A 27,935-nucleotide genomic window follows, 5' to 3' on the forward strand; every position below is an offset into this window, starting at 1 on the left:
GCCCGAACCCCCCAACACAGAGCATTTGAGAAAAAAAGGGTTTTTTTAATGAGCTCTGTTGCAGCAGAATCAAACATAGCAGCCTAACAGCCCTGAATGAACAACAGAGCTCACAGCTCAGAAATTGAGCTCCTAAAAAGAACAGACTGTCTCCTCAAGCAGCTCCCTGACCCCTCTATATCCAAAAGACTGACATTTGGCAGGCATCATCCTGGGACAAAGATAGCAGAAAAAGAAACGGGTAGCATCCCTCACTGTGCCACAGCTGCTAGAGGTGCACCCCAGACAAGCAGGGCCTAGAGTGGACCTCAGCAGTCGTACGGCAAAGGGGCTAGGCTGGTAGAAGGAAAACCAAGTAACAGAAATACTTCATCATCAACAATCTGGGTGTCCACTCAGAGACCCAATCGAAAAGTCAGCAACTACGCAGATGACAAGCAGATAAACCCACAAAGATGGGAAGAAACCAGCGAAAAAAGGAGGAAAACACCCGAAACCAGAACACCTCACCTCCTAGAAAGGACCAAAACTCCTCACCAGCAAGGGAACAAAGCTGGACGGAGAGTGACTGTGATGAAATGATGAAATTAGACTTCAGAAGGTGGATAATGAGAAACTTTTGTGAGCTAAAAGAACATGTATTAAATCAATGCAAAGAAACTAAGGAACTTAAAAAAAGATATGAGGAAATGATAACAAGAATGGATAACTTAGAGAGGAATATGAATGAATTAAAGGAGCTGAAAAACACAATACGAGAACTTCGCGAAGCAAACACAAGTTTCAATAGCCGAATTGACCAAGCAGAAGAAAGAATATCTGAAGTCGAAGACCAACTCAATGAAATTAAACGAGAAACCAAGATTAGAGAAAAAAGCGCAAAAAGGAATGAACAAAGTCTCCAAGAAATGTGGGACTATGTGAAAAGACCTAACCTACGTTTGATAGGTGTACCAGAAGGGGACGAAGAGAATGAATCCAAGCTGGAAAATAGTCTTCAGGACGTCATCCAGGAAAACTTCCCCCACCTAGCAAGACAGGCCAACACTCAAATGCAGGAAATACAGAGAACACCACAAAGATACTCTGCAAGAAGAGCAACCCCAAGGCACATAATCGTCAGATTCAACAAGGTTGAAATAAAAGAGAAAATACTAAGGGCAGCCAGAGAGAAAGGTCGAGTTACCCACAAAGGGAAGCCCATCAGACTCACAGCAGATCTCTCGGCAGAAACACTACAAGCCAGAAGAGAGTGGGGGCCAATATTCAACATTCTTAAAGGAAAGAACTTTCAACCCAGAATTTCATATCCAGCCAAACTGAGCTTCAGAAGTGAAGGAAAAATAAAATCCTTTGCGAACAAGCAAGTACTCAGAGATTTTGTCACCACCAGGCCTGCTTTACAAGAGCTCCTAAAAGAGGCACTAAACATAGAAAGGAACAACCAGTACCAGCCATTCCAAAATCACACTAAATGCTAAAGAGCATCAACATAATGAAGAATCTACAACAACTAACAGGCAAAACAGCCACTTAGCATCAAAATGGCAGTATCAAATTCACACATAACAATATTAACCCTAAATGTAAATGGACTAAATGCACCAATCAAAAGAAACAGACTGGCAAATTGGATAAAAATCCAAAACCCATCAGTGTGCTGTATCCAGGAAACCCATCTCACATGCAAGGATACACAAAGGCTCAAAATAAAGGGGTGGAGGAAGATTTACCAAGCAAATGGAGAGCAAAAAAAAGCAGGAGTTGCAATTCTCATCTCTGATAAAATAGACTTTAAAGCAATAAAGATCAAAAGAGACAAAGAAGGCCATTACATAATGGTAAAAGGATCGATACAACAAGAAGAGTTAACGATCCTAAACATATATGGACCCAATGCAGGAGCACCCAGATACATAAGGCAAGTTCTTAATGACTTACAAAGAGACTTAGACTCCCACACAATAATAGTGGGAGACTTTAACACTCCACTGTCAATATTAGACAGATCAACCAGACAGAAAATCAACAAGGATATCCAGGGCTTGAACTCAGACCTGGAACAAGCAAACCTGATAGACATTTACAGAACTCTCCACCCCAAATCCACAGAATATACATTCTTCTCAGCACCACATCACACCTACTCAAAAATTGACCACATAATTGGAAGTAAAGCACTGCTCAACAAATGCAAAACAACTGAAATCATAACAAACAGCCTCTCAGACCATAGTGCAATCAAGTTAGAACTCAGAATACAGAAACCAACCCAGAACCGCACAGCTTCATGGAAACTGAACAACTGGCTCTTGAATGTTGACTGGGTAAACAATGAAATGAAGTCAGAAATAAAGAAGTTCTTCGAAACCAATGAGAACGAAGACACAACGTGCCAGAACCTCTGGGACACATTTAAAGCAGTCTCTAGAGGAAAGTATATAGCAATAAGTGCCCATATGAGGAGAATGGAGAGATCCAAAATTGACCCTATCGTCAAAATTGAAAGAGCTAGAGGAGCATGATCAAAAAAACTCAAAACCCAGCAGGAGACAAGAAATTACTAAGATCAGAGCTGAACTGAAGGAGATTGAAACACGAAAAACCCTTCAAAAAATCAATAAATCCAAGAGCGGGTTTTTTGAAAAGATCAACAAAATAGACAGACCACTAGCCAGATTGATTAAAAAGAAAAGAGAGAACAACCAAATAGATGCAATAAAAAATGATAAAGGGGAAATCACCACAGATTCCACAGAAATTCAAACCATCATCAGAGAATATTACAAACAACTCTATGCACATAAACTAGTAAACATGGAAGAAATGGATAAATTCCTGGACTCCTGCATCCTCCCAAGCCTAAACCAGGAGGAAGCTGAAACTATGAACAGACCAATAACATGGTCAGAAGTCGAGGCAGCAATTAAGAGCCTACCACACAAAAAAAGCCCAGGTCCAGACGGGTTCACAGCCGAATTCCACCAGACACACAAAGAGGAGCTGGTACCATTCCTTCTAAAACTATTTCAAACAATCCAAAAAGAGGGAATACTTCCCAAATCATTTTATGAGACCAACATCATTCTGATACCAAAACCCGGCAGAGACCCAACAAGAAAAGAAAACTTCAGGCCAATATCCATGATGAACATAGATGCAAAAATCTTCAATAAAATATTGGCAAGCCGAATGCAACAGCAAATCAAAAAACTTATTCACCATGATCAAGTAGGATTCATCCCAGGGATGCAAGGCTGTCAACGTAATTCACCACATAAACAGAACCAAAAACAAAAACCACAAGATTATCTCAATTGACGCAGAGAAGGCATTTGACAAAATTCAACAGCCCTTTATGCTAAAAACCCTCAATAAACTCGGTATCGATGGAACGTATCTCAAGTCTATCAAACATACGCAAGTCTATCAACGTAATTCACCACATAAACAGAACCAAAAACAAAAACCACATGATTATCTCAATTGACGCAGAGAAGGCATTTGACAAAATTCAACAGCCCTTTATGCTAAAAACCCTCAATAAACTCGGTATCGATGGAAAGTATCTCAAAGTAATAAAAGCTATTTATGACAAACCAACAGCCAATATCATACTGAATGGGCAAAAACTGGAAGCATTCCCTTTGAAATCTGGCACTAGACAAGGATGCCCTCTTTCACCACTCCTATTCAATATAGTTCTGGAAGTTCTAGCCAGAGCAATCAGGCAAGAAAAAGAAATAAAGGGTATTCAAATAGGAAAGGAGGAAGCCAAATTGTCTCTATTTGCAGACGACATGATAGTATACCTAGAAGACCCCATCACCTCAGCCCAAAAACTCCTGAAACTGATAAGCAACTTCAGCAAAGTCTCAGGATATAAAATCAATGTGCAAAAATCACAAGCATTCATCTACACCAATAACAGACTTAAAGAAAGCCAAATCAAGAACGAACTGCCATTCACAATTGCTACAAAAAGAATAAAATACCTTGGAATACAACTCACAAGGAACGTAAGGGACCTCTTCAAGGAGAACTACAAACCACTGCTCAACGAAATCAGAGAGGACACAAACAGATGGAGAAACATTCCATGTTCATGGTTAGGAAGAATTAACATCGTGAAAATGGCTATACTGCCCAAAGTAATTTACAGAATCAACGCAATCCCCATCAAGCTACCATTGACTTTCTTCACAGAACTGAAAAAAACCACCATGAACTTCATATGGAACCAAAAGAGAGCCCGCATAGCCAAGTCAATTCTAAGCAAAAAGAACACAGCGGGGGGCATCACACTACCGGATTTCAAACTATACTACAAGGCTACAGTAATCAAAACAGCCTGGTACTGGTACCAAAGCAGAGATACAGACCAATGGAACAAAACAGAGGCACCGGAGGCAACACAACATATCTACAACTATACAATCTTTGATAAACCTGACAAAAACAAGCAAGGGGGAAAGGATTCCCTGTTTAACAAATGGTGTTGGGAAAACTGGCTAGCCATGTGCAGAAAGCAGAAACTGGACCCCTTCCTGACACCTTACACTAAAATTAACTCCAGATGGATTAAAGACTTAAACATAAGACCTGGCACCATAAAAACCCTAGAAGGAAATCTAGGCAAAACTATCCAGGACATAGGAGTAGGCAAGGACTTCATGAACAGAACACCAAAAGCATTGGCAACAAAAGCCAAAATAGACAAATGGGACCTAATGAAACTCCACAGCTTCTGCACGGCAAAAGAAACAGTCACTAGAGTGGATCGGCAACCAACAGAATGGGAAAAAATCTTTGCAGTTTACCCATCTGACAAAGGGCTGATATCCAGAATTTACAAAGAACTCAAACGGATTTACAGGAAAAAAAAAAAAAGCCCATTCAAAAGTGGGCAAAGGATATGAACAGACACTTTACGAAAGAAGACATATATGAGGCCAACAATCATATGAAAAAATGCTCATCGTCACTGGTCATCAGAGAGATGCAAATCAAAACCACATTGAGATACCATCTCACGCCAGTTAGAATGGCAATCATTAAAAAATCTGGAGACAACAGATGCTGGAGAGGATGTGGAGAAAAAGGAACACTTTTACACTGTTGGTTGGAGTGTAAATTAGTTCAACCATTGTGGAAGACAGTGTGGCGATTCCTCAAGGCCTTAGAAATAGAAATTCCATTTGACCCAGCAATCCCATTACTGGGTATATATCCAAAGGACTATAAATCATTCTACTATAAGGACACATGCACACGAATGTTCACTGCAGCACTGTTTACAATTGCAAAGACCTGGAATCAACCAAAATGCCCATTGATAATAGACTGGATTGGAAAAATGTGGCACATATACACCATGGAATATTATGCAGCAATCAGAAATGATGAGTTCGTGTCGTTTGTAGGGACATGGATGAATCTGGAGAACGTCATCCTCAGCAAACTGACACAAGAACAGAAAATGAAACACCGCATATTCTCACTCATAGGTGGGTGATGAAAAATGAGAACACATGGACACAGAAAGGGGAGTACTAAACACTGGGGTCTATTGGGGGGAAAAGGGGAGGGCCAGTGGGAGGGGGAGGTGGGGAGGGATAGCCTGGGGAGAAATGCCAAATGTGGGTGAAGGGGAGAAGGAAATAAAAGCACACTGCCATGTGTGTTCCTACGCAACTGTCTTGCATGCTCTGCTCATGTACCCCAAAACCTAAAATCCAATAAAAAGTTTTAAAATAAAATAAAATAAAATAAAGTTATAGTAATCTCTCAGTAGCTGAGGGGGACTGGTTCCAGGACACTGGCCCCCTCTCATACCTAAATTTTGAGATGTTGAAGCCCTTTGACATACTCTGCCTAAATGGTATGATATTTGCATATAATGTACACAATTTGAAATAATTTAAATCATATCTAGATTACTTATCCTACATAATACAATATAAATGCTGTACTAATATTTGTTAGATTGTTTTTAAAATTTGTTTATTGTTTTATTCGTATTTATTTTCTAATATTTTAAATCCATAGTTGGTTGAATCTACCAATGCAAGAACCCACAGAGAGCCAACTGTACTTTGAAATGACTTTTTTCTTAAAAGTTATATAGTGTCTTCTTTTCTCTCTTTTTTTTAAGAGATGAACTCTTGCCATGTCACTCAGGCAGAAGTGTAGTGGCTGTTCACAGGTATAGTCATAGCACTCTATACACTCAAACTCCTGGGCTCAAGCAATCCTACTGCCTCAGCTTCCCACGTAGCAGGGACTACAGGAACATGCCACTGTGCCCAGTGCTGTTCTCTTAATCACCATTTTCTACTCACTAACTCAATACTCCTCGCTCAACAGTCCTTTTGAATTTATTAGATCCAGACCAGAGTTACTATGAGTTTCCTTAGCAATGAATCAGCAACTAACTATCTTTTTATTGTACCAATCATTGCTCTGTCATCTCAAAGATTGCTATTCTTTACCACTCTGAAATTCTTTAAACTCATTTAAAAAATCTAATTCCAATAGGCTTCTAATTCTCCATCAGACCATTCTTCTTGATAAAGAATATATAAACCAAACAAGATCTCAGTAGTTCTGCCTTTCTTTATGAAGTTGTTATTTAAAAAATTTTTTAAATCCTTTTTGTGTTGATCTTGGCATGCTCCAAAGAGCATCATTCTTCATATGTAGCTTACCCTTGATAATATGTTCTTCTTTCTAATGCCCTTTTAGCCTCTGAGCCAAGAGAACTATCTAACCAGTAAAACTGAGTTGTTTTTTTGTTTTTTTTTTTTCAAAAGACAACTCTTTCCTTCCCATTAAGATCATTAGAGAGGTTTGCTTTTGGTCTAAGTATCTTTTAGATGTTATTGTTTGTTCTGTAAGTCTCTCCTTCTGAAAGTCACAATCACATTTATAGTCTCTGGTTAGGAATCATACATATCTTTGTTCTGGCCAAATCTACTTTCTTGAAGTCAACAGAATGTATCTGGCAAGTCCCAGCACTCTCCTTACTTCCTCTTCCACTAGCTATTAATTACTATTCACAATTCAGAGCAGAAAAGCTGCTTCCAGCAACCACTCAGACATCTGAAGTCCCCAATCAATGTTGTACTTTTATCTCTGCAGATTTTATAAACTGAATTAGCTAGGCGTAGCTTCCAAACTGTCCTGCAGGTTCATTATATACTACCAGAACAATGACTTCTTTTCATTTAAGTTTTATGACTCCTCAAATCACTCTACTATTGTAGACAACCCTCAGGGTTGCCCATTTTTATAAATACTATGTTCTTTCTTTTCCTTGTCCCCTTTGATAGGGCCATTTCTTTTTAATAAAGTATGCGATCTGTTGCTAATATTCCAAACACAAAATCCACCTAATTTTATGGATCACATTTAGAGTCACAATCTGTGTTCTTTCAGAACTCTTCTACCTTTATACAACTTAAGAAAAATGAATGTGACAAGGTAATATACAGAGAGCAAATGAGAGGTAATAGAACCAAAAATTACAGTATCTAGAATCATTGAAAAAAACTTTTTTTTTGTTATTTGGCTTTTTTAAAACTCAAGAAGGCCTTATGGAAAAGAATAAGATTCATAATAAATATTGTATACCAATTATGAAAAAATTAGAAGTTTATTCTGTCTGAGTAAATTATCTTAAAATTATGTGCTCTCCTCTGTTTACAATAGCAAAGACCTGGAATCAACCCAAATGCCCATTGATAATAGACTGGATTGGAAAAATGTGGCACATATACACCATGGAATATTATGCAGCAATCAGAAATGATGAGTTCGTGTCGTTTGTAGGGACATGGATGAATCTGGAGAACATCATCCTCAGCAAACTGACACAAGAACAGAAAATGAAACACCGCATATTCTCACTCATAGGTGGGTGATGAAAAATGAGAACACATGGACACAGAAAGGGGAGTACTAAACACTGGGGTCTATTGGGGGGAAAAGGGGAGGGCCAGTGGGAGGGGGAGGTGGGGAGGGATAGCCTGGGGAGAAATGCCAAATGTGGGTGAAGGGGAGAAGAAAAGCAAAGCACACTGCCATGTGCGTACCTACGCAACTGTCTTGCATGCTCTGCTCATGTACCCCAAAACCTATAATCCAATAAAAAATTAAAAAAAAAAAAAAAAAAAAAAGAAAAATAATAAGCTAAAAAAAAAAAAAAAAAAAAATTATGTGCTCTCCTCCAACATGTGATGAAATCATCCACTAAAGGTAAACTTAAAAAAAAAGTGCAGGTATAAGCCAAAATACAAAGTAACTAATCATGGGTTCTCTGACATATGCCTGTAGAAACCAATGCCAGAAAACAAAGGCTTCTGTAAAGTCTTAAAAAATCACAGGGATAGTACAAAACCTGGAAAACTAGTGACACTCATTATTGATTACAAAGCCTAGTCATTATGACTATCACACTATCATTTAAAACTAAAGGTGGTTCAGCCAGATATTGATAACCCACTCCATAATTTTGTAATGAATGCCAGAGTGATTTGTAGAAGTTTCCTGTAATTGTTTTTACTTTCTTGCTTTGCTAAAATGAGAATATGGTATGCAAAAATTTTTGAATTATAAGTTGCTTAAACATAAAATAACATTTTTCTAGTAAACTGTCTTAAAAGGAAAACTGTCATTATGTTGAATCAATTTTATAGGGCAATCAGTTAATTTAAGTAAACACAATAACTATCAATAGTCCTGTTTATTGTGAGTAGAGACTTTCCCATTTACCATTTCTCTCCCCAGGACAAATTAAAGTAGTTCTTACCTAATTCATAGAGATGCCCATCTACATGAACTAATGCAATAAAGTGAAGATCTACTTTTTCATCTATACTTGGTGCCTGGAATAGGAGGGAAAAAAATATGTATTACATACATTAGTAGTCAAACAAATCAGTCATGTATATATAAATACATACAAATAACATCAAATGATATAAAAGAACATTAATTCAATATAATTCAAGGCTTAATGTGTGATATAATGGACAAAGAGTGACCACACCTATGTCTGTGACAATGTGCTCATTCATCAGCAAAGAAACAGTGACTAAAAGCACAACTTTCTTAATCTCTACTATCTAAAAATCAAAAATTGTGTTCACCTTAGAAGCCTCAGCCCTCAGCACGATGCCTGGTATATAGAATATGCACAATGAATACTTAATGAATAAAATGAATACATAAACTGCTTTGTATGATTTTTAAAATTTGAAATAAGAAAGTTAAAATTTTTTATGCATAACATCTTTTATTTTTTTTTGAGACGAAGTTTCGCTCTTGTTACCCAGGCTGGAGTGCAATGGCATGATCTCAGCTCACCACAACCTTGACCTCCTGGGTTCAAGCAATTCTCCTGCCTCAGCCTCCCAAGTAGCTGGGAGTACAGGCGAGTGCCACCATGCCCAGCTAATTTTTGTATTTTTAATAGAGACGCGGTTTCACCATGTTGACCAGGATGGTCTCGATCTCTTGAACTCGTGATCCACCCGCCAAAGTGCTGGGATTATAGGCGTGAGCCACCGCACCCAGCCCATAACATCTTAAAGAAACTCTTTTCCAGTTAAATTTTAAGACATCAAAATAGCTGTTCCCTTAATGACCTGAAACTGATAATCTTATGTTATGAACAGTGCAGTGCAAACAGTCTTTGAGTAAAATAAGCATTTTAACTAACTGAATTTTAAAAGTTTCAAAATGAATATATGCAGGAAAATAGCCAGACGATTAAAAGGGAAAAAAGATAAGAACAAATTAAAGTACAATTCACAGTAGCCTATGATTTTTCTCTTGCTTTGACAGGCAATAAATAATTTGAAATTAAAACTAGATCTATGTTTCTTTAGCATACCAATCAATTTGCATTAGCAGTATCTACATTTCTAAGGCATTCAGATAACATATGCAAAATCGATACACTAATTAACTGGCACTTTCTATGATATATATAACTAGACAGCTAATATTAATAAGTTAGCTATATATCAAATCTAAATGGTTGGAAATGAAATACAATCACTGTTAAAAATGCAAGTAGAACACACATTTTAAAGGAAAAGTTTTCAAGAGGCATAAATCAAATTATGTCTCAGATTACTTAATATCCTTTCAGTAACAGATAGTATCTTAACTAAAAAAATTACATTCTTTTTATCAAGTAACTATATATTTTCAAGCAGTTGTAATATGAAGTTTTGTGATGCAGATATTGAAAAGTACAGAATAAACATTACTATCTTGGATTTACAGAATGTTTCTAAAACATTTATATATACAGTGTCTCACCTAATCTCACATTATTCTTCAGAGATCATTGCTTTCAAATTATGAATGGAAGAAATTCAACATAAACTGATGTAGCAAGCCAGCTCTTTCTAACTTCACTCTAGAACTACAGAATGCCACAGGTGGCAATCAGGGTTATCTAGTTTTACTGTTGCTCCAATACTGGACTTTTCTCTACCACAGCCCCATCTTGTGGTAGCCCCTTTAATGCCAGAGGCTCCTCCACTAGGTTTTGAGGCAGTCCATTCCATTGTTACACAGTTTCATTAGAATTTTCCCTCATACTGAGGCTAAGATACGTCTCCTTGTATTTTCCAGCATCTTAGAAAAAAATCAAATCCCTACTGAACATATTTCTTCAAAGATGTGAAAACAGAAGAATAAAGAGTTTCCCTTACTTTCCTGGACAGGGAATAAAAAAAGTTTAGTGGCCACTCAATCTAATATCTGCATTTTAGATTAGAATCAAATTTTTCAAGGCTAAACCCAGGTAATTATACAAACTATAACTTCAATTATATAACAAAAAGGCTATAATGAATTATTTATTCAACTAGGAAAGAGTCTTGTTTTACTCATTTTAAGACAACTTTCCAATAGGATATGAAGTAATTCTAAATGTTTTGAACTTTATGCTTTTATAAACTATTAGTTATCTTAGCACCATCTCTTCTTAAGAATTACACATCGAATAACTTCTATTTTTCATATTGTACCAGTAAATACAACCATGCCAGAGGTAAAAGTCATACAACTGAAGTCACAGAACTGAATATGGACGCAACCCCTGCAAGCCTCTTTCTTATCAATCTCGAGGTTTAAATGAGCTGCATGAAAGTACTTTGCAAATTGCTAAGTGTTATATAAGCATTATGTATACTCCAATAATACTATATTATCACAAATGTAAGCAATTACCAAATGTAGTGACTCAAAATTGTGCATCATTTTACCTTTAATCTAAAAGTGTATACTTAAAATACAAAACTCTAAAGAGAGTATGAAAAGCCTTCAAACTATTACAAAAGATAAGCAAAGCTCAAAACTTCTAAGCCTTCCACAAAACCTCAGTACCTATGATAAGCTTTTTCTTTGGTCAGGTTCAACTATTCTCAGAGTCTAAAAATCTGTAATTACTTAATTTGTAATATTTTCCTTCATATACATATATCTGAAGAAAATATGTAATATATATCTAATTTATATATATATATATATCCCTCCTGAACATAGGGAGATATATATATATGGTGTGTGTGTGTATATATATATATATTTTTTTAATATATAATAAATTAGGGAGATACATTTTATATATATATACATAATTTAGAATGCAATACTTCTTAGTTAACTCAAAGAATTAAAAAGTGCTAAAAAAATCAATTAGATATAAATTAATCAAATACTAAATATAAACTTCATATTAAAATATACATTAAATTTAATGTATAATTGTATAGAACTTAATATATATGCCAGGCACTGTTCTAAATGTTTTATATATATCAAATAATTAATCATCATACTGGTTGAGCATCCAAATCCAAAAATCTTAAATCTGAAATGCTCTAAAATCCCCAAGTTTCTGAGTACTAACAGATATTCAAAGGAAATGCTGATTGGAGCATTATGGATTTCAATTTTTCTGGCTTGAGATACTCAACCAGGTAAGTCCAAATAAATAATCCAACCAAATTCCAAAACACTCTCCATCCCAAGCATTTTGGATAAGAAATACTCAACCTACATATAAACCCAATAAGTTATATGATTATACCCATCTTATTCTCAAGAAAACTCTTCTGTAAGCATTATGAAACATGCTCTAAGTCATGCAGCTAGTAAGTGATGGGATCTGATTCAAACCCAGGCAGTGTACATCTAGAATCCATGTTCTTAACTAGTATACTATAAAAATATTTACAGCTACAAGGCAATGGAATTAATGCAGAGCTAAGATCAATATTATATGAAAGCATATAAAACAGGAAATGACTAATTTTATATGTTCATTTATATTTGGAACATTTTTAAGTAGAAAAGAAATAATTCATGTTAGAATTGGATCAACTATGCTCATGTCAGAATTTACACCTTTAGGAGTCTACCCAGGTCATCTAATTCACTTTGTATCTCTCATTGTGCCAAACAGTATATGGCACAGTAGAGAAGCAACAAATATCAAATGGATGAATGACTAAAAATGAAGAATGCCATGACCCAATGAGGACAATGAAATAGAGAGAAAGAGAGACACCAGTTTGTTGATACTTGGCACAAATGGAAAGGTATTTGATGACTATACTGATATTTGGAGGAAGCAAATATATAAGGAAAGATTCTACTTCATAGTTTGAGTACAGCACTAGAAGGGTAAATAAGGGGAAGGAAAGAATGCTTGGCATTGACTTTTAATTGTTCTTAAGCATTAAATGTATGTATAATCAGACTTCCTCCTCTGGCTTCAAAAGCCACAATGATTTATAGAAATGTCAAGTTTCTTACAAATGTATGGCACACACCAAAGCTTTTAGATATTGCATTTCTAGGGAGGCTCTACCAAACCACAGTCATTGCCTTTAATAGTCCAAAACATCAGAAAGACAAGAGCTGTAGTTGCTTAATTGTGTAGTGTATCTCAATTATGAGAATTACTAGAATGCCATCATCGGCCTCAATATTTAAGATAATTAGCAAGATTATAAGGAAAATGCATTTTTAATAGTTTACAGATATCATTAGGCTATAAAAGAGAAATCATAAATTTGTGGGAAGCCTACATCAATACATATGGAGAAAATCTTCATTTCCTATTTGGAAAAGATCTTTAGAAACTGAATAGGCAGGAAAGATCAGATCAAGATTAAACCAAGTACCTGAGCCACCTCAGGGAATAAAATAATAGCTTAGATGAAACACCCTACACCATGAAGGATTTAGATTGAGGATAGAGTAAGTAAAGTAAGCCCAGAGCATGGCAAGAGACTAAAGTCATGCTCAGAAACGTTAAAAATAATAAAGTAATAGACGGAAAAGAACTCAGAAGGTATGCAAACATTTGTTGACCTAAGTCAACTAAATGAATTCAGTAAGCTGAAGGGTAAGAGAACACATACTCACTTTAACAATTAACCAGACTTAAACATTATCACGAATGTGGATCAGTACTCATCAAAAGGCAGGTGCCGTTATGTTGGCAGGATATGGAGTGGAAAGATGGATGTTTCGAGGCACTGGCGAAAGTCAAGCTAGACTGCAAAGCATAGAAGTATGCTTGCAATCTTATCGGGCGAGAGAAAGCTAATGGTTGAGTGAACCAAGAGAAAAGCACTCTGAAGACTGAAGTTGTTTGAGAGAGAAAAAAAAATGAATAGCCCTTGTCACTGGAAGAAGAGATGGAAGATTGACTAAACTTACAACAGAATGGAGACCCAAAGATGGTAGGCGTAAGAAGGGTCGCCAGCGACGAAGACGGAGACATGGACTGGTAGCCTTTGCAGGGCCTACATGGCTACGTTTGACCCAGGGCAGAGATGCTTGGTGACACAATGATGAGGCCTTCGTTCGGCTGTGGCTAGAATGAGGCTGTGATGAGGATGGCGAGGAGGACTACATAATTAAAAAAGAGAATATTTTACTTAGACCACATCACTGGGTGATCATTTGTTTTTAAAAGCAACGTATGGTCATGCTTGTAATTCATATGGTCTACTATTTTTAATAACCATAATCTAGCAAAGACTCATATATGAATATTGGTTCAAAGCCAGTAAAGTAGAAATATATAACCAAGTATCAGGTTATATGCCATAGTTCTATAAGTGTACATTAAAAATATCCACATATCCTCATTTGCATAGCACAGACTCTTGGAAATTAATACTTAAAAGCCACTAAAATTATTACATCAAATTGTTTTTAAAAACTAATACACACACACACACACACAAAAACCATGTAACACATATAAAATGCACAAGGAATAATGGGTAGAAAAACTGTATGGTGATAGGCATTGGGAAAAAGAATTCCCTAAAAGGAACAAGCTCCAAGGAGGAAAACAAAACAAAACAAAACTATAAACAAGAATAAAATTAATCCCTCCAAAGATGACAACCTGAATAAACTACCCTCCTACTTAGGCTGACAAGTTACATGGAAAATATCACTGCCTCTTAACTATCTTTTAGGAAACAATGCCATTAATTAAAATATGCATCTTTTTTTATGCCAGGTGCTTTTTAAGGACTTGACATACATCGGTTAATTGAACCTCCCAGTAACTCACAGGCACCACTATTCCTGTTATACAAATGAGGAATCAGAGGACAAATGGGTTAAGTAACATAAACAAGGTCACACTGCCAGCAGGTAAAAGAACTGGGATTGAAACCCAGAAAATCAGATTCTAGAGTCCAATGATCTTAATCACTATGGTGTATAGTTAAAGTGATCAAGAAAAATATGTTAATGCAAACATGGGCCAGATACTGATAAGGAGAGGAGTAATTCTGGTAAGATTAGGTATTTGGGGAATCACCTTTTCAAACACTATTGTACCACAAAAAGCAAATCTAGCAGCCGAGAGTTTTCTATGAAGTACAAAAGGGTATGGTAACATAATAGTAGTAATCCAAATGACTTCATAATTGTCGCACTCAAATAATAACACCGGTATATAAAATAAAAAATTTAATTTGAGGGAGTATGACAAAATTACAATCACTCTAATCAAAGTGAGAAGAAATAAAAAGGATGGTAATATAAATCCTTGCTCAGTGATAAAGATTTTGCTAACTATAACAACCATAATAGATTTCTCTTTAGGAAAATGAGGAGTTTTACTTCCCAAATGATTTCTAAAACTCTATTCCACTCTGAAAATCCTCTAATCTTGCTTAGTACCTTCAATCTAAAGAAACAATATACAAACCTTTAAAAAAGCTATCATTTTGATGGGGGGGTTAAAAAATATGTTCGAACATTTTAGCTGCTCACAATAACAATCAGTCAATCAAAAACACATAAATTAATTCCATATTCCATACTTGGTTCTATATGGGAACAAAAGTTATATGATAGTATCTGCTCTCACAGACATAGTTTAATCAGAAACTCATCACATTCAGTCTGATTACATTCATATGACAGGAAAGAAAGAAGGAGAGAATAGGGGCAGAAAGGGGAAACAAATAAAAGTGGGAAGAAATGATGTAAAGGAAGAGACAGAAGGAAAGGTGACTAGTAAATATTGGAGGAAAAAAATTTCTAAGAATCTAGAGAGGGAAATATTACTAAACCAGAGTTGTACACTGACAAGAATGTATAAGGTTGGAATGGGTGAAATAGGAAAATATTCTTGGCAAAGATTAAGTGTAAGAAAAAGAACAGAAATAGAAATAAGGAAAACATGTTCAGAAGAGTAGACTGTTAGGTCTGAAATTTGAGTTTTATCTTTCATTTTAATAAGTTAGCCTCTTTCATTTGGCAAAAGGCATGAGATGCCTGGGTCAGAGAAAAAAAATTTTATTACTCATAGCACAGCAAGGAACGTGATCATCAATATGTTTGTGCCAATTCACATGAGAGCAACAGACAGAGCTAGGGTGGATGGTTGCACAAAGAGTAGGCTGCATTACAGAAGAGGAACTCTGAGCTTGGGGAAAAACCACTGGTTTACAGCAAGCAGTAAGCTAACAGGTTCTTTATGCCAGAGGCAAAGACATTACCTCATCCCTTCAGATTGCTTACTAGAAACGCACCTGTAAGAAATGTGATTTCCAACTTGAAGTATGACGGCCCTCTTCTTTTGTCATTTTTGAAGAATCTTTTTGAAAACTTTTTTTTAAAAAATAATTTCAAATTTACAAAGAGTAACAAAAACAAGCATAATACAGGAAACACTCAGATTTGACTATGACCTTCCACCTCCATTTATCATCTGCACTTATACTCTTTTCCTCTTTCTTTTCTCTTTTCCTTTCTTTTCTTCTTTCTATATAACCTTTTTTCCTGAATCATTTGAGGATAACTTATATACATCATAGCACTTTAATCCTAAAGTCTGCAGTATTTCCTAGGACTAAGGGAATTATATTACATTAATATCAGCGCAGTTATCATCCTCAAAATTTTATATTGATATAATACTTTTGCCTAATCTCCTATCATATTTTAATTTTGCCAGTTATCTAGTTATGAAATTTATAGCATTTTCCCCCAGGTTCTAATCTAAGTACAGGAATTAAATTTATTCATCATGTCTCCTTAGTATCTGTTAACATGGAACCTTTCTAAACAGTCTTTGTCTTTTATCTTTTAAATAATCCCTTCCCTATTTTTCCATAAATCATTTTCTATTTAAAATGTTATGCTCTCTGTGACTAGAGACTGCTTAACTTTTTCCTTTTTAAACTATATTCCCTTTATTTCTTTTACTTGCCCTACTATATTGGCTAGGACCTCTACTACAATACTGCATTTCATTGACTTACTTCTGCTTTTATCTTTGTTATTTCTACCTTCTACTCACTTTGGATTTAATTTGTTCTTCTTTTGCTACCTTAAGGTAAAAACTTCCAACTTGAAGTCATTTTCCTTTTCTACTATAAGCATGTAATACTACAGTTTCCCTCTAATTCCTGTTTTGTTTTGTTTTTTCCTACTTTAAGCATTAAATGCTATAGATTTCTCTCCAACCCCTGTATTAGCTGTATCCTGTCAATTTGGTATATTTCTTTTCAATCAATTTGAAATGTTTTCTAATTTCTCTTGGGAATTCTTCTTTGATCTCTGAGTTATTTAGAAGTGTGCTATTTAATATCTAGATATTTGGGGGATATTCCAGATATTTTTCTGTTGTTGATTTGTAGTTTAACTCCACTATGGTTAGAAAACATTCTTTGTATAATTTTTAAAAAAATATTTAAGGTTGATTTTCTAATCCAGAATATGGTCTATCCTGTAACTATCCCATGTGCACTTAAGAAGACTACATATTCTAACTGTTGGGTTCCCAAATTATGAAGTGTCCCACAATATCAAAAGGGTCAAGTTGTTTTGACAATGTTTTTCAAATTTTCAATTTTTTACTAACCTTCTGTGTCTATTTGTTTTATTGATTCCTGAGTGTTGACATCTCCAACTATAATTGTAAATTTGTCTGTTTCTCTCTTCAGTTCTAACAGTGTTTGCCTCACATATTTAGAAGCTCTAATTGTTAGCTGCATACAGATACTTTCTGTTATGTGTATGCTACATCTTATTGGTGAGGTAACCTCTGTGTCCTTACGTAATGTTCTTCTTCATCACTGGTAATATTCCTTGTTCTGAAGTCTACTTCACTTCATGTCAATATAACTACTCCAGCTTTTTTTCTTTTTTGATTAGTGTTTATCTTTTCCCATCCTTTTGATTGCTTTCTTCTTAGGTTTTTTTAAAGTGACTTTCTTATAACAGCGTATTATTGTGTCTTGCTTTTTTTACCCAACTGATCTTTCAGTTTGAGGGTTTATAGACATTTGAGTCTTTATGTTGACATTTCATTAACTTCATGTGATGTTTGATGTGACTGAATTTAAATCTACATTGTCAGTTCTCTATTTTTTCCATCTGCTTTGTTACTTTTCTGCTTTTTGCATAATTTTTATTATTCTAGTTATCTGTACTATGGGCTTCTTACTTATACTTTTTAAGTTTTTCAGTAATTGCCCTAAGATTTACAAGATACATCTTTAGTCACAGGACACCTTCAAATAGTATTACACCACTACATATGTAGTATAAGAACCTCACAACAGCATTATCCCAATTTCTCCCTCCCTTCCTTTGTGTTATTGTTTTATTTTATTTTTATATGTTTTATAAATTTATAGTACATAGTTGCTATTTTTGATTTAGTAATCCTAATCATCTTTTAAAGAAATTGAAAATAAGAACAAAATTTATTTTACATTTACCTTCATTTGTTCCATTTTCCATGCTTCCCAAATATTTGAATAGCTCTAAGTTTCCGTCTGGCATTGTACTACTTCAGCATAATGAAATTTCCTGTAGTGCAAGTAAGCTGCTATGAGCTCTCTCAGTTTTTGTCCCGAAGTTTTTATTTTTAAAAGATATTTTTGTTCCATTGAACTCTTAGCATTCTAAATATATCATTCCATGTGTTCTGGCTTGCATAGCTTCTAGTAAGGAGTCTGCTATAATTCTTATGATTTCTTAGCATCTACTCTGCCTTTTTCATGTGGCTACCTTGAACATTTTGCATTTATCTTTGTTCTTCAGCAACATTTTGCATTTATCTTTGAACTTTGATGTGTCTCAGTGGGTATGTGTTTGTTTGTTGGACGATAAGGGTATTTATCCTTCCTAGTATCTCTGAGATTCCTGAAGCTGTGCTTTGATGTCTTTAATTATTTTTGGAAAATAGTTGGCCATTACCCTTCAAATACTTTTGTCTCAAGGCCCCAGCCCTCACTCACTCCCGTCCCCATCATATCTTTCCATCTCTCTTTTCCTTTTGGGATTCCACTTTCACATATTACATCACTTGAAATTGCCCCCACAGCTTTTGGATGAACTGTTTGTTTTATGTGGGTTTTTTTGCCCCCTTTTCCACTATTTTTCCCTTTGTGGGTAAGTTTGGGTTATTTACGGTGATTTATCCTCACAGTCACTGATTCTTTTCTCAACTTGTTGAGTCTACTGGTGAATCTGTTAATGGCATTCTTCATCTCCAGTACTGTATTTTTCATTACTTGCATTTCCATTTTATTCTTAATTATGTTAATAGTTTCCAAGTCTGCTGATATTACCCATGTGATAAAACATGTTTTCCATCTTTACACGAGTCTTTAATATATTTTAAATTCCCTGTCTGATAGTTTGACATCTAGATTGTATGTGAATCTAGTTCTGTTAAATGCTTTTTCTCTTGACAGTATGTTGATGTTTCTCCTGTTCCCTTATTGTCTTATGATTTTTGCTTAAAAGCCAGACACCTTCTGTAGGAGTATAGAGACTGCAATAAATAATGTGTATATCTAAAAATGGGCATGTCTCATCTTCTACTATGACTTAGCGTATGAGGATGAGCCAACCTAATCGAGAGTTTAACTGTTTGGGTTTTATTGCTGCTATGATTACCCTGAGAATACCATTGGTTTAACATACCATCTGGCATAACCTTGTGCTTTGAGTGGAAGTTCGGTTGCAGGATGTTTTCTTTTTCAATACTCTTGTTCCACCCTAAGCTTTAGGCTTTAGCTCAGAGGCTATACCTCAGAGAAGGTCTCTCTCCATGTTATTTATTGAACCATGCCCACACATTTGACACCTGTTTATTGGTGCTCGCTAGTCTAATGGTGGGTTTGTTGAGGCATTCTTTGTTGTCCTAGGCCTATACTCTCCCATCTTGTCCCCACTCAATCTCATGAGCACCCATTGAGGTCTGCAGAGAGTAGATATGAGCTCTCCCTTCAGGGCTGTTTACAGGGATTTTATAGTCTTATGGTGGCCTACTTGTGACCTTAAGTAATTTGTTAAAATTTTTAGCTATTGTGTTTCATTACCCATAAACTTTGGGTAATGAAACACTTCTTTTCATCTCAATAAGTATATCTCTACATCATTTTTATGGCAACATATTATTCCTTAAATAGACATATCAAAAGTGTAATATTGCACCTTTAGATTGTTTCTGGTTTTCTACAATTATGCTTTAGTGAAAACGTGCATACAAGTATCTATATATGCATCAGTCAACAGTAGTAATATTGGTATCCAAGATGATGTTATAAAAAAACAAAATAATAGTTAACATCAAGTCCTTGTACCAGATGTTCTAAACTATAGATGCTACAGAGCTTCACAATAATCCTAGAAGGTACATGTTATTATTTCTACTTTAAAGAATAATTTTGCCCAATGTTATCAGACTAGTAATTTTAGCTTTCTTTTTGATCATGTTTTCTAATAAAAACTTACATAATAGAGGAAAGAATGAGAAAAGGATAATGAGTCTAAAAGTACACTCTATTAAATGAGTTCCATACATCAAGGTTTGTGTGAGTGTGTGTTTGTAAGTGGCTAAAGTTTTACAACATTCAAGATAGGATAGCATATCAATATATTAAAATTGTTTATTTAACTACTTTGTAAGGCTTGGGGGCAGGCAAAGCTTTTATCCACGACCTTATGGCTCCTGTGATAGCATACTAAAGATTATTTCTATCAAGTATGTCAAAATGTTAAACATTAGAACTAATAATTCTAATTTTTACTCTAGTCATATTTATTTTTTACATCCTAATGCTAAACACACTATACACATATTATCTTCAACTGTATAATTTCCAGAGATAATTCATAACATAGACATAATAGTGTACGTCATATATATTTTCAATTTCAAAGAGTTGATGTAATTAGAAATATGTTAGAAAAAGACTTTCAAACAATAACATTTTAAGACATGGAAGGACTTTGAAATAAAATGTGCTATTATGAAAACCTGAAATTCATAGACTTTCCTCTTAGAATTACAAAGATTAAAGACACATACACCAACTTTTAAATCTTTATAATGTTAACTGTTAATGCAATTGCCTAAGCAACCTAATTTTTAGCTCTGCTTTCAAATATGAAAATTTAAACTGTGAGCTAAATCTTTAGCTAGATGTCTAATTTCACACTGTCCTCCATACTAACTGGAAAATATTAAATACGGTTTATTTTTGAATCTTTCATAAAAGTCATAAAGAGAGCTCATTTTCTAGAGAGTCTGAATACAGAACTCACTTCCTCAGTTTTTTCATTCTGGTGAGGAGTCCAAAATCACTAACAATTGTTTATTTTATTTATTTTATTAAAACTATTAATGACACCAGTGTCGGCCAGGACATTCAGTGAACCCAGGCCCTCACTGCTGACTGTGTGGGCATTGCAACAGTAAAATGTGACTGAAGATATACCACTTTACATGAAATATAAACTCACCTCTTCATTATAGTTCAAAAAACCTAGAACAGGCTTTTCAGAAACCTGAGGAATTTTAAAAAGCAGACTAAATGATTTACTCTTCAGAAAGAATGCTAAGATACTTAATAGGTAATTGTTGCATGATATTTTTAAGCATTCTGATTCTGATCAAAACCCTCTGAGTTTAAAAACAAAACACACATTCACTTACACAGAGAAAGTGAGCTATGTGAATACAGACCATAAGCATGACAGTTTTGGTTTATTCAGAAGCACAAGGACCTACTTGACTTGCCCAAAGCCACATAACTAGTGAGTGTGAAAGCCAGAAGCAGACTCATGACTCCCAGCTCCAATTTCAGTGTTTTCCACTGCACACAAAGCCACTCGTCCATCAATTGTCAACTAATCAGACTGATTTGTAAAGTCACATCTATTACTATTTTCTATCTGAATTCCTGAATATAATTCAAATCTACCTTCTAGTTGTCAAACTTAGAACTAGTTCAGAAAACAACAACAATCACCACCCAGGTCCTCAAAGGCCAAATTACTTTTCCTTCAGCTAGCATGCATGCCCTTTTTTATTAAAAAAAAAAAAATTACTCTTTAAACTGTATAACAAAATAACCAAAGTATTAGAAATGCTGTGAAAGCTAAAAAGAAATGATTTATACTTAAAAAAAATCTAAGAAAGCAGAGGGTCTGCCTAAGAGTACTGCTCTATTAAGAAATCAAGTATTTTGGCCAGGCCTAGTGGCTCACACCCGTAATCCCAAGACTTTCGGAGGTCAGGGCAGAAGTATCACTTGACGCAGGAGTTTAAGACCAGCCTAGGCAATATAGGGAGACCCCCCCCCACTGCTACTAAAAGTAAAAAAATAAGGCCGGGCGCAGTGGCTCAAGCCTGTAATCCCAGCACTTTGGGAAGCCGAGGTGGGTGGATCACGAGGTCAAGAGATCGAGACCGTCCTGGTCAACATGGTGAAACTCCATCTCTACTAAAAATACAAAAAATTAGCTGGGCATGGTGGTGCGTGCCTGTAATCCCAGCTACTCGGGAGGCTGAGGCAGGAGAATTGCCTGAACCCAGGAGGCGGAGGTTGCGGTGAGCCGAGATCGTGCCATCGCACTCCATCCAGGGAAACAAGAGCGAAACTCCATCTCAAAAAAAATAAAAAATAAATAAATAAAATAGACAGGTGTGGTGGCACATGCCCATAGTCTCGGCTACTTGGGAGTCTGAGGTGGAAGGATGGCTTGAGCCCAAGAGATCAAGGCTGCACTGAGCCAAGATCAAGCCACTGCAACAGAATAAGACCCTGTCTCAAAGGAAAAAAAAGAAAGAAAGAAATCAAGTGTTTGGTTTGACGGGTAATGTAAGTGCTTAAATCTAAATTATGTTAAAATTCTAAAATAAAGTAAGTAGGTTTTGATTTACAGCCAAAGCATCTTCTCATTTAAACTGACATACTATTATTGAGAAAATAGCCTTATAACTATGTAAATTCTTGAACATGAAGGGTTCATTAGTGGGTAGATAGTTAAAACAATTACTGTTTTCTAAAATATACCTAACATGATTACCAAAAGACTGCAGCTAGTTTATGGGTAAGATTTCTTGTTAATAGAAAAAAAAAATGTAGTGCATTGAATAAGAACTGACTTAGATGTAATTGCAAAAAGGAACAAAGTATTTGGCATAACTCTGAATGACTATTTGTAGCTTATTACGTATCTGCATTAAATTTCTGGCTGTGAATAGCCTTGCTTTAGGGCAAAAACAAAAATTTAAATTTTAAAAACCTCATTTCACTTTGTTTCAGTAATTTCATTTACCTACATGTTTTGTTTCCTTAAAAGCACCGGAGTACCCACTAGGACCCTGAATATATTAGCAACTTCTTAGATTTCCCATCTGCAAAATGGGGTAACAGCTATCTTATGGAATTGAGAGGATCAAACTTGGGTACATATAACACTTAGTCTACCCCATGACATGAATTCAGAAAATGGTAACCAACATTATAATAATATGGCAGACCTACTTTCAAAAGGAGTAAGAATTAAGATGATAAGAATACTTGAAAGCTGGTGAGCACCTCAAGGCATTTCTATCGTATTCACCCAAAAATGACAAGAGCAGTCAAGAAAATTCATACAGACAATTAGCACCAAGAAATAATCCCCAATGTTTCTCGCGACCCCAGTCATCTCATAGTGAGACTCTTTTGGGTTGAGAGCCTAAGATATTTATGGATTTCTAACAGAGAACAATGCGCACTGCCTTCGCCATACCTACACAGGGTAGAAATGGGGATAAAACACAACTTCCTTAGTTTGTTTAAAAATGATTTTAGCTTCTCATGATTACTAGATCACGATTCCTTTTATTGACTGATTGATCAAATACACACTTGTGCATGAAAATGAAATTGAAGCATTATTTCCTGAATGGGGGATGCTCTTTAAGACTTTAGAAACACCACTGAGTCTAGTCGAGCATGGCAGAATGCACTTATAATCACAGCTACTCAGGAGGATGAGAATCACTTGAGCCCAGGAGTTTGAGATAAGCCAGGGCAATATATTGAGACCCACCATCTCTAAGGAAAAAGGAAAGGAAAGGACTGGACCACTGAGTGTAAAATATGGCATATGGAAAAAATAATTGGGAACATCTTTAGAGCCACCAAATGCTATAAAAATTAGATTGTAAATGTGTGTACACATATGTGTAAGAGCATGTGTGTGAGCATGCATGAGAACACCTATGTGTATAACTTTATGAGTTTAAAATCAAAATTATAAATTAATTCTAAATGGATTTCTGAATAAACTTCAGTGTAATACACTGGATCACAGTAAATTTAAGGTTCAAATTTTAAAAAAGGAAATTAAAACCAGATCCATGTAAAAGATGCAAAGTTTCCTACAGAGTATCCATGTTCAGTTGGCAAAGTAGTCACAAGTTAAATATGGGAGAGATATCAAAATACACAAAATACCACTATATATTCCATGGAAAATCTGGATAAATGGTAAGTTTCTTCATTTTGCTCACCTAATAAATCAAGATGTCCACAGACATCAAGATATTCTTAAAAGACTTTTTTTCCCCTGCTGGTTTAACAATTATGTTTTCTCCTTTAAGTTTATAATTATCCATGTTAGAAATCTCTATTAATATAATACCTATACATCTACATATTACATTAAACCTAAGCTTACCATTGTTAAACTGTTTGAACTAATTCCCAGAAATTATTTTCTTTACAATTGAGAGTAGCCCCAAATAAAGTTCTCCTTTATTACAAATGAAAAAAAATCATGTATTCTAACATTACCCTCTATTCTGGAAAGTTGTGATTTAAAACAAAACTAATAGAAATCTTTCACCATCACCAAGCACAATATCAATTCTTTTTATTGCTAAAAGCATTCTTAGACTAGTTTCATCTAGTCAGATGTGGAAGGAAGGGTAAACTGGTGAGTTCAGTCTAAGAATTTTCCTTTAAAATAAGTAATAATATATCAATTTCTAAAATTCTGAGATCAGTAAAGAAGACATAAGGGAGGAGGAAAGGAGAGAAATGGAGAGGGAAAAAAGAAGGGAGGGAGAGAAAAGGGGAAAGGGAAGGCCTCTATTATAAGGGAATGATATTCAGAAGAAACAAAAAAAGAAGAGACACAGAAGCAACCTAGGGAGTCCCAGGGCATTTTTGGTTTTAAAAATAAAATAAAATAAAATTACCCCCAAAAGACTTTTAAGTCATGATGGAACAGAATAAAGAAAATGAGGTCTGAAAAGTAAAGAAAAACAAAGATCAGAAAGTTGCAGTTTCAGACTTTTGACCAAACTGGACTCTACATTTTGAACTGCATGATATATTTATTGTTTCCATCTGATTCTTCCAAGATAATCAGAAACTTACATTTTACATTATTTAAGAACTAAATTTCTTCCTAATATCCTCAGATTCTTTCAAAGTGAAGGGAGGAAAGAAGGAAATAAATTCCCAAAGGAGGGGAATAAATATGTGAGCACCTCAATGTGTGTAAATCTTTTTCGACTTATTGGAATAATTTCTGATATCTCTTTGTAATCCCAATATAATAAAAATAAAGACTATACTCCATAGTAAAATGAAGCCATGCAACTATACAAATACATCTAATGAAGATGAAACTTTATGCTGTTTATTTCTACTGACAGTCTGTACTGGCTGGGCCAAAAAAGCTAAGTAGATTCTAAACAGAGGATTTTCCTAAATTAAAAATACACACATGCACACACATACAAACACACAGATGTATCTTTAATTATGTATGTATATTTATTATCACATACTTGAAATCAGAAATTATGCACTGCTTACCCCAGTGGTCAAATAATCGCTCTTTTAAAGGTTAACATTAACCAAAACAGATTACATACTAACGTTTCATTGTAAATCAATTATAATTTTATTTTATGATTTAAATTAACTTCATAAACTTTTACTAAAGATCTTTAAAGTATCATTAGCAATCAAACATGTTATTTCCCCCTATCAAACAAGCAAAAATTTAGAAATAGAATTCAGTACTGGCAAGGGCGGTTTTCAAAGCTGTGGTCACCACTGAAGTAAAAGATTTTTGAAGACACAAATTATGACTCACTTATCTTTGTATGTACAAGTCTAAGCACAGTGCCTAGTACAGTAGGTTCTCAAACAGGTTATCTGATTGAACAAATGAAAGAAAGACAATATCACGTTATGTAACAAGAACCATAAAAATGTTCATCCCTTTGCATCAGTAATTCCACCTACAAGAAACTACCTTAATGAACCTGAAAGAATACTTAGATTAACAAGGATATTCAATGAAGTTATATTTTTAACTTGAAAAACTAAAAATAATCTAAACATCAAAAGTTAAGGAAATGAAAAATAAATTTCATTTATTTGATGCTGATGAAACAAGAAAATGTTCATGGTAATATGTTAAGAAAAAATCAGACAAAATTTCTTGATCTCAACTATTCTTAAAATGTACCAAAAAAAGAATGGCAGCAAATATACATAGTAGCTGCTAAATGTATATGGTAGCTGCTAGAAGTCTTTTGCTATTTTTCCCATACTGGTATGCTATTTTAAAAACAGAAAGCAATACTGCTTTCTCTCATTTCTGTTATTTTTCATTATTATTATTAATTTACATGGAGAGTTCTGGGCAGTACAACAAACTTAATCTTTTTGCAAAAAGTTAAAAAATAAATCATCAGGAGATCTCTATTCATTTCTGGGCTGACTCCTAGATTAACATGGACAAATCACAAATTTTAGAAATTACTTTTTAGTTAAATGTCAATGAAGTAAAAGTAGGGTCCAAAGACAAACAAAATACCCTTCTGGATTTTTCTTTCTTGCCTTCACATTTGACTTGCAGACTGTTTCCACTATTGCATCACTGATACTTGTTCACAATTTTAAAGACACTTATTAGAATCTTCTGTGACTAGAAAAACCTTAAGGAGATTTTCTAATCTAGTACACACTTTAGTGGAAGCCTAGATCATATTAACTTGGAACTTCCTGCCAATCTTATTATTCTACAATCATTCCAAAAGGTCTTAGTTGGAATGAATATACAGTCATCCCTTGAAATCCATGGACTATTGGTTTCAGGACTCCTTGCAGATACCAAAATCCACAGATGCTCACAAGCCTTGTATAAAATAATGTAGTATTTGCATATAACCTATATACCTCCTCCAGTATACTTTAAATCATTTCTAGATAACTTGTAATATCTAATACAATATAAATGCTATATAAGTTGTTGTTATAATATATTGTTTAGGAAATAATGACAAGAAAAAAAGTCTGTACATATTCAGTACAGACACAACCATCTTTTTTTTTTTTGAATATTTTTTATTTTTTGTCTGAGACAAGGTCTCACTCTGTCACGCAGGCTGGAGTGCAACAGCATGATCACAGTCTTGACCTCCTGGGCTGAAGCCATCCTTCCACCTCAGTCTCCCAAGTAGCTGGGACTACAGAGTAACCAGAACTACAGGTGTGTGCCATCATACCTAGCTAATTTTTTTGTACAGACAGGGTCTCACTATGTTGCCCAGGCTGGTCTCAAACTCCTGGCCTCAAGAGATCCTCCCTTCTTCGCCCCCCAAAGTGCTGGGATTACAGGCATGAGCTACCATGCCCAGCCTCAAATATTTTCAGTAAGTGGTTGGCTGAATCCACAAATAAGGAACCCACTGTTACAGCAGGCCAACTGTATACATTCATTCTTAAATTCTTAACTGGACATGCATATATCAGGTTATATTAATTATACAATCAGTAACTTTTTTTCTAGTAGAACATTCAACTGTATTTCGTTTAGGGTTACACATTACCATAACACACACGAACAATACATTAGTCAGTTGAAAGCTTAGTTTTATATGTCTATTATTAATTTTTCTAACACATTGCTTTAAAACTCAATCATGAACCCACTATAAAGAAATACAATTCAGGAGCAACTGAAAAGTTATCAATTTAGTATTTCTCACTCAATCTGTTTCCTATCCCAAGTTAGGATATAAATAGTCACTTTAAGCCTCATGCAAAGCA

The 27,935-nt window shown here is 35.0% G+C and overlaps 1 protein-coding gene across 9 annotated transcripts in view; it reads right to left on the reverse strand.

Annotated features, from left to right (window-relative positions):
• UCHL3 (ubiquitin C-terminal hydrolase L3) overlaps positions 1-27,935 on the reverse strand; it is a 68,476-nt gene that overhangs the window by 14,251 nt on the left and 26,290 nt on the right. For 5 of the 9 annotated variants that reach the window (XM_078346258.1, XM_035296178.3, XM_035296171.3 and 2 more), the window contains one exon: positions 8,810-8,885. In XM_078346258.1, coding sequence (XP_078202384.1) covers positions 8,810-8,885 — 76 coding nt within the window. Of the gene's footprint in view, positions 1-8,809; positions 8,886-13,617; positions 13,942-27,935 lie in introns of those variants that run through there. The other 4 variants (XM_078345965.1, XM_078345930.1, XM_078346050.1 and 1 more) reach the window with 1 other exon arrangement.

The sequence above is a fragment of the Callithrix jacchus genome, chromosome 1 (assembly GCF_049354715.1).
Source record: "Callithrix jacchus isolate 240 chromosome 1, calJac240_pri, whole genome shotgun sequence".
In the NCBI taxonomy this organism is placed as follows: domain Eukaryota; kingdom Metazoa; phylum Chordata; class Mammalia; order Primates; family Cebidae; genus Callithrix; species Callithrix jacchus.